The following is a 9,021-nucleotide window of genomic DNA, read 5'->3' as shown; positions in this document are numbered from 1 at the left end:
TCTTTGTGACATCAGATGACTGTGATAAGCTACACGATAACACAAGGCTGAGTTTTAGGATCGTTCTCAGGGGGAACACCTGCGATTTGATGGGTCAAATGCATAAACACATGGGTTTTAGAACCATTTCGGCTTTGCACCCACCATTTTTGGGGAATAACGGTATCCAGAATATCCACTTTTGTAAGTGGAGAAGCATGCAAACATTTCCCTGAGTGCACAATAATTAAAAAGGAGTTAGCAGTATGAAAGGTGCCCCCCCCAAACACTAAATAAAATCCACTCACAATATAGATGGAGAAGTTGTGGACAGCTGAGTTCAGTGGGGGCCGACCCAAATGTTCAGGAAAGCTGGCAAAACCCTAAAATATCTGCACACTTTGACCTTAAACGGCAACGATCATTCTCACCCCCGTGGCGCTCATATCGATGTTCTACGCCGAGGGCAGCTAAAGTAAGCGTGTGTGAAACCGGCCTTAGCGAGCGGGATGACGGTGCATACTAAATATGGCGTCCAGAATTCCAGCCCGATGCCTTTTTCGAGGTTATTTCACACCGAGCCGCCAGCCTGTTGCTCTCCACGGTGACAGGAACGGGGTTTTGGATCCGATTTGGGGCTGCAGAAATGGAGAAGGAGCAGTTTGGGAGGGAGAGTCGGCGTTGTCGTGGTGCAGGTCGGCACTAACCCGCCGCTAAAGGTCAACGGCAGACGGCCCTCAACGCACAGACAAAACAGGATGTGGGGAACTGCTAGTGATCAGGTCGTGTTACCACTTACCTGCAGCCCGGTGGCACAGGAAACGCACCGTGCCACCTGCTGCCGGGATCCTGTTACATTTCCAATCACTTAAAGGGGGGCTGATTAATTCAATTATTCACTCATTCACTTTCATGGCTCGGCCCGATGCTGCCCGTCAGGGAAACGTAGCGCCTTTAATGCATTTGGACCGTCTGGAGTGTGTTTTTGCAGGTTCAGGAAGAGGCTCCCTCGCTGCCAGGTGCACGTCCCTTCACCTGTTCCCTCCCCGTGCTGCACCTGATGACGCTGCTCTCGCCCTTTGTTTGTGGCCAAAGTGCCCCTGAAGCCTTTTGACCAGTTCTGGTCCCCCCACCGGCTACATCAGACACCCCACCCTCGTCACGTGGCGCCGGTGGCTGCAGCGTTCCCATCTTTGTTGCCTGTAATGCAGGCGAGGGGACTTCAGGAGAAGGGGAGGGGGGTAAAATGTTGCCCTCCTTGGTGGCTTTTGTTCCTCTGAGTCTTTGTAGGGCTTGCACTTGTTCAGTGGAGCACAGTATTTAAGTGGGCCACAAGGGAGTGCCTGAATGGTGAGGGAAGAGAGGTGTGTGTGTGTGTGTGTGTGTGTGTGTGTGTGTGTGCAGAGGGGGTTGGGTTGTGATTCAGGGGCTCCTTTCCTTGATTTTGTCTCAGTTGGTGCCTCGTTCTTCAGCGTTCAGGCTCCAACATGGAGTTTTATTTTTAGATTTTGGATTTTCACTCCACTTCGGAGACTTTTGTCACTCCTCAGGGGGGGAAGGAGTCGCTCCATCTTGCGTGCGAGCGTGTTTGCGCGTGCGGCGTGTTGTGTGCGGACGGCCGCGGTTTGCCGATTCCTGTCAAAGTTTTGGTTGGAAGTAGGAGGGAGAATAAACAGGTGCCGGGAACAGCGGGAATAAGGTGTTAGCCTTAACCCTGCCTTAAAGGGATGGGGCAGGTGGTCCCCGAGGGGTGCCGGAGCCGTTCGGGGACCCGTCTTAATTAACCAAGAGAGACTTGTTGATGGAAAATGTGACGGCGAGGAGGCGGCCTCCCTTGCTGTTATTAACCCTGTTATTAACCCTGTTATTAACTCCCAAACACATAAAAGACAACAGGTCCGGTTGTGACCGATGCACCAGTTTGCCTTGAACCCGCCCAAAGTTTGGATCGGCAGAGCCGGGGAAGCGGCGGCGGCGTGTTAAATATTAACGCGTTTTATTGCCGTGAACATGGAGACGGGCCGGCGTGTCAGTGGAGCGTGAGGCTGTGGGAACATTGAGCACCAGCAGCACAAACAGGTGTCCGGGCGGCGCCGCTGCGCTCCAGCAGCCACGTCAGAGCGGCTCCGCTCCCAGCTGTGGAGGAAACGGCGCCCGTTGGTGCCGCTCCGCCACAACGCAGGGCCGCCGGAGGTCGATTTCTTTCAAATTCCCCCCTCCCGTTCAGCCTCGTTGCCGAGGGCCTCCCTCGCCGGCCTGCTCTAGATCCGTCTCAGCCCGGAGAGATCGGTCAGGAACGCTTTCCAACTGTAATCCTGAATATTGATGCGGAGCCCGTTCCTCCGCTCACATGGTTCTGGCAGCCTTGAGGAGCAGAAAGCACACTTAACTCCAGTCAAGTGTCTCTCTCGATGTTTTTGTCCCTCTGCTGTCCACTTTAAGCTGTTTGTCTCCCCGGCGTCCTTGTTTACTCTCCAACGTCACCAGTCCGACCAGCAGCTCGAGTCCTCAGGGTTCACTGATTCCAGCTGTTGTCTTTAGGCGCCATGCAGACCCCCGAAGCGGGCGCTGACTCCACCTCCACAGTCCCTCTTCAGACCAGCGTGCCTGTCCAGCCTACTGGCTCCGCCCAGCAGGTGCCTGTCCAGCCGCAGGTACGCTCCGGCTCCTCCCCGCCCATTTTCCCGCCCGAATCCGCGGCGCCAATAAACCGCCGACCGTTTCCTGTGTCCAGGCGCAGACTGTTCAACAGGTCCAGCATGTTTACCCAGCCCAGGTGCAGTACGTGGAGGAAAACAGCGGCGTCTACACCAACGGAAACATGTGAGTCCCCCCCCCCCCCCACACACACTTAACGCCACTCCACAAATATTAGCGCCGAGTCGCCGCAGCCTGCTCCTTCTGCTCTTCAGTCTCATTCATGTCACGAGCACATGATGGCGGCGGGAGGGCGCCAGCTCGTGCGTCAGATGACCGGCGGCGGCGGCGCGCTGGTGCTTTCCCAGAATCCCCAGCATGTCGCACACGGTTGAAGCGCACACGTGCATGGACAGACACACACCCCGCCGTGTGCATGTGTATTAAACTGAGTATTCTATATCTGCCCCCCATCCAACAGAAGAACCTACTCGTACTCAGAACCTCAGCTGTACAGCCAGAACAGCGGGGGGAGCTACTTTGACACGCAGGGCAGCTCGTCTCAAGTGTCCACCGTGGTCACGTCCCACGGCATGACCAACAACGGAGGCGGGGGCAGCGGAGGAATGACCATGAATCTGACAGGGGGGCAGGTAATCAGCAGCAGCCCGGGGGCTTACATAATGGACAACGCCGCACCGCATCCCGCTACCCAGACCGCTCGAGCTTCTCCAGCAACTGTGAGTGCACAGCCCCCACCCCCGACCCCCCCCCTCCCCACCGCCGCAACAGGGCCGATCACCTTCACCCGCCTGCCTGCTTCTGTGTTCTTCCACCGTTTAGACTAGTCCCTCGCCTCAGCTCTGACCTCCGGCCACAGCCACTCAGCTTCGTTAGCATAGATGCTACCCTCTTGGTCCCGTCCCGATTTTTGAATGCGCACGTGTGCTCGTGCACACTTTTGCAGATTTTATTGGTGCCTTCGTGACTCCCATTTTCTCGCGTATTTACAAAATTTCCAGCCGTCATCAGACCGATAGTTTTGCTGCACTTCCGACTCTGTAATTATATTAGCTCAGTCCTCTTTAAAGAGATTCCCGACAGGATAATTGGACTCCCGAGTGTTTGGTACAAAGGAAAATCTGCCATCAGCACGTACATTTTCCAGGTTCTAGACCTCAAAGTTGCATTAAAAGGTTCAGAAAAGAAAGGATTCGCAGCGGAGGTTTAATTTAGATCGCCGTTTCAAATCAATTAAATCAAACTCGGAGAAGCATCTCAGCAGAAGAGGTTTGAATTCTACGAAAATAGCTAATTAGTCTTAATTAACGGAGATAAAAAGGACTTTACAGCACAACTCTGAACAACGGCCGCGTTTCTGTGCAGAATCGCTGTGACCTTTGACCTTCCTGCTCTGCTGGGGTTTAGTGGTGCTTGCTTCGGGGGTCTTCTCTCTCTTTTGTTTTAACGTCGTTTATCTCCACAGCATCTCTTGGTTTTGCTTGGTTTTGTCCCTCCTCCCCCTCACACCTTGTTGTCCTGTGCTTGGTGGTTCATCAGATTGAAATGGCCATTGAGACGCTCCAAAAATCTGAGGGCTTATCCAGTCAGAGAAGCTCGCTGCTCAACAGCCATGTAAGTTGCTTTTACACCGCCCGCCCGTCCCAGCCCCCCTGCTAGACTCTGGCGTGGGAGTGGGTGCTCGCCGCTTCTGTTGCCACTTGTTATTGTTAGTGTTTCTCTGCCTCTTACTGGCTGCTGTAGAGCTGCTCTTGCAGAGGTGTGATCCTGCACATCTCCGGAGGTCTGATCCTCTTGACAGCGTCTTGGGTTTGGGGTCAAAACTTTCCTTCCCTCGCAGCTCCAGTGGCTCCTGGACAACTACGAGACGGCCGAGGGCGTGAGTCTCCCGCGATCCACGCTCTACAATCACTACCTGCGCCACTGCCAGGAGCAGAAACTGGATCCCGTCAACGCTGCATCTTTTGGGAAACTCATCCGCTCCATTTTCATGGGACTCCGCACGCGGCGCCTGGGGACGAGGTCACCGCCTTTCCTTTTTCCCCTCGGCCGCAGACGAGTTTTTTTCCCAGCCTGATTCATTCGCTTCTCGTCTTGCAGAGGGAACTCCAAGTACCACTACTACGGTATACGGGTGAAACCCGACTCCCCGCTCAACAGGCTCCAGGAGGACATGCAGTACATGGCGCTCCGGCAGCAGCCCGTCCAGCAGAAACAGAGGTACGGCGCCTCTGCCGGCGCGCTCCTCCTCCCGTCCCCCCCCCGCGCTGAGGCTGTCCCTTCGGCTTTCAGGTTCAAGCCCGTGCAGAAGTTCGATTCCTGCGCCGGAGAGAATTATTCAGGGGGGGGCCAGGCTCACCCCGGAGCAGCGGAGCAGACGGTCATCGCGCAGAGGCAGCACCACCAGCAGTTCCTGGGTCAGAGCGCCGGCGCCTTCCTCGCCGCTTTCTAAGGTTTTCGCGAAAGAAGCGGCGAAGACACCTAACGGCCGCCGACACTTCCTGTTTCAGATTCATCACGGGCACTCCCCGACTTCATCGAGCTGGAACTGGGTCCCAGCAACACGGAGAACATCAGCCCAGAGGACGTGAAAGCTCTGCAGTCCCTTTACAGAGAGCACTGCGAGGTGAGAGGACGACAGGCTGGTCACACACACACACACACACACACACACACACACACCGGACGGGTGTTTTCACCCATAAACGGCATCAGGGAACCTCTCAAATCCAGATGAAATCAGCTCAGAACTGGAAAAAGTCTGCAAAGTTCTGTCTTTAACCGTCGACTGTATCCATCGGGCGCTTTAATCCCGTTTAAGCCGTTTTTAATTAGAAACGCCGCGGACGGCGAAAAATACCGAGTCGAAACTTCGCCGCCACGTATCTGGAAGTTTGGAGCGTGTGGAAACTCTGGGAAAGGTCGCGCATGTTTAGAGCAGAGAGGGATTTGTAAATGCCAGCCGCTGGCATTTGGGGAGAGACGTCGCCGCCGTGGGAAGTTTTCAGTTACGGTTCTCTCGCGGGTCATCTGCAGGTTGACCGTCAAAAGCAGCCGCAGCGGCCTCTCGTAGTTTCCATCGCCTCGGCAACAGTAACGGAACCGGTCCTTCCCAGCAGTAAAGAGGGGAGCCTTCTGTCTTTTTCCCCAGGCTATCCTGGACGTGGTCGTTAACCTTCAGTTCAGTCTGATTGAGAAGCTGTGGCAGACCTTCTGGCGTTATTCCCTCACTGATACTGTAGAGGGCGCCACCGTAACGGAAAACAGGTGAGCTCAAAGTAACGCTGGAGTGAGCGGAGGGCAGATTTGAACTCCCAGTCTGTCTTGATCTCGTCGCTCAGCAGCATCAGCGAGATTGAAGCGCGGCTGCCCAGTTCACAGCTGATGGCGCTGTGCAGGAACGAGGCCGTGCTCAAGTGGATGAGCACCTGCGACCATCTCATGTACCAGGCCCTTGTGGAGATCCTCATTCCTGATGTCCTGAGACCCATTCCCAGTAAGCAGGAACCCTTTCACTTAATATCGAGGTGTGGTGGGGGGGTCTGGACCCAGCTCAGAACTGATGTCTCTGTCTTTAGGTGCCTTGACTCAAGCCATTCGCAACTTCGCCAAAAGCCTGGAAGGTTGGCTCAGTAATGCCATGAATGCTATTCCACAAAGAATGATCCAGACTAAGGTAGAAGAAGCCTGAAACTTCCCGAGGGGACGTCTGCTCGCTTCAGAACACGCGCTTGTGTGTCCCCCGCAGGTCGCTGCTGTCAGTGCCTTTGCACAAACGCTGCGCCGATACACGTCTCTGAACCACCTGGCCCAGGCGGCGCGCGCCGTGTTGCAGAACACCTCGCAGATCAACCAGATGCTGAGCGACCTCAACCGCGTCGACTTCGCCAACGTGCAGGTCAGGGCGGCGCTGGGATTTGGGGCGGCGGCGTTGGCGGCGGCGGCGAGCCTTGATTTTGTGCGTGTGTTGCGGCGCAGGAGCAGGCATCGTGGGTGTGCCAGTGCGAGGAGAGAGTGGTGCAGCACTTGGAGCAGGACTTCAAGGCCACGCTACAGCAGCAGAGCTCTCTGGAGCAGTGGGCGGCCTGGCTGGAGAACGTGGTCACTCAGGTGCTCAAGCCGTACGAGCACCGGCCCAGTTTCCCCAGAGCGGCTCGGCAGTTCCTGCTCAAGTGGTCCTTCTACAGGTCAGCAAACGCAGGAAGTCCCGCCTCAGTGGTCGGCTCTGTGAGCACGCGGCACCTCATTTCCTCCCCTTCACAGCTCCATGGTGATCCGGGACCTGACCCTGCGCAGCGCCGCCAGCTTCGGCTCCTTCCACCTGATCCGCCTGCTGTACGACGAGTACATGTTCTACCTGGTGGAGCACCGCGTGGCTCAGGCTACCGGGGAGACGCCCATCGGCGTCATGGGAGAGGTGCGTGGGGCATCTTCTTCACCCCGTTTGTCCTCTGATCATAGACGTCTAATTCTGCCCGTCTGTTTTTCTTCCCCCCCCAGTTTGACAGCCTTAACACCCTCTCCCTCAGCAACATTGATAAAGGTATGTGCAGAGATGCGTGTAATGACGCACGGATCCGGCTGTTTACAGGCGGAATCCGTCATTCAGCTCGGTGACGGGCAGATTAACGAGCTGTGACCGAGACGCTGCATATTTAGGCCGTCGGTAACCGCAAACACGCTCGAATGATGACGAAGCTGATCAGAGAGGATCTGTTTTCAGGTGGGTATAAGATCATCTTCTCACCTCGTGCCAATCTTTGGTGTCCCTCCAGATGAGGATGGGATGGACAGCGACTTGGAAGAGGACGCGGAGGAGTCCGGCGAGCCGCTGGCCAAGCGGGAGAAGTCCGACCACGAGGTGATCCAGGTGATCCAGGTCGGGGCCCTCGAGGACGGGTCCCACCCCGTGGTGGGGGTGGTGCAGCCGGGCGTCCTGCACGCGCTCCCGCAGCATCAGAACCACACAGAACACATCCTGACCCCCTCCGCCGCCACTCCCACCATCCGCCACTGCAGCGCCACAGGCAACACCTACGCCTCCGTTTGAGTCCCCGAGGGCACGGCTCACCTTTTTGGTTTAAATTCTTTCTTTTTTCCTAACTAACTCTCGACATATCTCTCTGTGTCTCCGTCTTGGCGTCTCTCGTGCGTTGTCTTTGTCTGCACCTGCGTGGACACACCCTCCTCTGACTGAAACACTCTCCCGGCGTCCGCGGCTCCGGACGTGCCGTAAAGTCTGCGCTTTATCGCGGGAGGACGGCTCGTTCCCGGGCCCGATCCGACGCCTCCCGTCCGTTTATGCAGATAGCGTTGAACTGGAGGGGGAGGTCACGCCCCCTCCACCTTCTGATGTCTCCGATCTAAAACCCACCGAGCAAACTCATCTCTTTTGGAAGCCTTTGCTGTGTTTTCGGTCGATAACGCCCCAAAGTGACGGTGCTACTCTACGATTGTTTATTTTTGGACTTCTTATTTGCTGTGTGTGACCAGGCATTCAACTGCTGATAAATTGTGGGTGAACAAACGAAATATTTTATATGTAGCTTAAAAAAAAAAAAAAAGGGATGACTTTCTATGTTTTTTATCCTGTTGGGGCCACCGTAGAGTGATAGGAAACCCACCCGCTGACGACATGTAAAGATTTTAGCCACAGAAAAAGAGCCCCTTACGAAACCTGTGCTGCTACTCGTGCGTGCGTGCGCGTGTGTAAATAGGAGGAAAACTGCGACGCCACTTCCTCAATGTTAGCTTTTCTATGCACTCCGTGCATTAACGCTTGCCTTTGTTCGTTGTAGATGCTCTGTAGTGCCGTTTCTGTGACGAGCTGAAACCGTTTGGAGGGAGGGGAAGGAAAGAAAGAAAAGAAAGAAAGAGACCTTACTGGACCCGTTGCTCTGAGTCCAGCAGGTTCTGTCTATCGAGGGATCTGCCGGAGTTCACAAAAGGACCAAAAACCAAACCAACAGGAGGAAGCGGAGCGCGTTTCCTGTCCCAGTGCCATGTTGCAGAGCAGAAGGAATGTCAGGGATTTAATGTACCTCGGCTTTATCATAGTGCCTTATCCTGAAATGCAGCTGTCCTCACTGACTGCGCGCTGTGGCGAGCCCACGGGCCCCTCAACCTCGCCCCGGCGGCGACCCGGGGCGTCGAGGCCGGTGGGACGCGGGCACAGACGCTCCCGTTTCCAGCTCTCCGACGTTCACCTGAATCGCGGCCTCTCGCCTCGCTCCCGTCCTCACTCGACCCTGAAGCTTCTCCTCGCATCCAGCCTTTTGTTACGGGCGGAGTTTTTGTATTTGTACGCGTGTTTGGGGGGGGGGGGGGGGGGATGCGTAGGTCTGCCTTGTGTTTCTACGTGTGTGTCTGCGTGTTTGCGTGTGT

The 9,021-nt window shown here is 55.7% G+C and overlaps 1 protein-coding gene across 5 annotated transcripts in view; it reads left to right on the top strand.

The window, feature by feature from the left end:
- The window catches only part of rfx3 (regulatory factor X, 3 (influences HLA class II expression)), a 9,715-nt gene extending 1,273 nt beyond the window's left edge, over positions 1 to 8,442 (top strand). Inside the window, exons 2-17 of one of the 5 annotated variants that reach the window (XM_029837597.1) lie at positions 2,521 to 2,633; positions 2,714 to 2,802; positions 3,098 to 3,269; positions 4,177 to 4,251; positions 4,478 to 4,659; positions 4,738 to 4,857; positions 4,930 to 5,054; positions 5,148 to 5,263; positions 5,789 to 5,904; positions 5,979 to 6,133; positions 6,216 to 6,313; positions 6,386 to 6,535; positions 6,616 to 6,824; positions 6,901 to 7,054; positions 7,138 to 7,180; positions 7,413 to 8,442. In XM_029837597.1, the coding sequence (XP_029693457.1) occupies positions 2,526 to 2,633; positions 2,714 to 2,802; positions 3,098 to 3,269; positions 4,177 to 4,251; positions 4,478 to 4,659; positions 4,738 to 4,857; positions 4,930 to 5,054; positions 5,148 to 5,263; positions 5,789 to 5,904; positions 5,979 to 6,133; positions 6,216 to 6,313; positions 6,386 to 6,535; positions 6,616 to 6,824; positions 6,901 to 7,054; positions 7,138 to 7,180; positions 7,413 to 7,687 (2,187 nt within the window). In that variant the 5' untranslated portion in view covers positions 2,521 to 2,525 and the 3' untranslated portion in view covers positions 7,688 to 8,442. Of the gene's footprint in view, positions 1 to 2,520; positions 2,634 to 2,713; positions 2,803 to 3,097; positions 3,357 to 4,176; positions 4,252 to 4,477; positions 4,660 to 4,737; positions 4,858 to 4,929; positions 5,055 to 5,147; positions 5,264 to 5,788; positions 5,905 to 5,978; positions 6,134 to 6,215; positions 6,314 to 6,385; positions 6,536 to 6,615; positions 6,825 to 6,900; positions 7,055 to 7,137; positions 7,181 to 7,228; positions 7,304 to 7,412 lie in introns of all 5 variants that reach the window. The other 4 variants (XM_029837595.1, XM_003965502.3, XM_029837598.1 and 1 more) reach the window with 4 other exon arrangements.
- Positions 8,443 to 9,021: the final 579 nt, after the last annotated feature.

This window comes from Takifugu rubripes, chromosome 6 (assembly GCF_901000725.2).
Source record: "Takifugu rubripes chromosome 6, fTakRub1.2, whole genome shotgun sequence".
In the NCBI taxonomy this organism is placed as follows: domain Eukaryota; kingdom Metazoa; phylum Chordata; class Actinopteri; order Tetraodontiformes; family Tetraodontidae; genus Takifugu; species Takifugu rubripes.
This window is presented reverse-complemented; position numbering and strand designations above follow the sequence as displayed.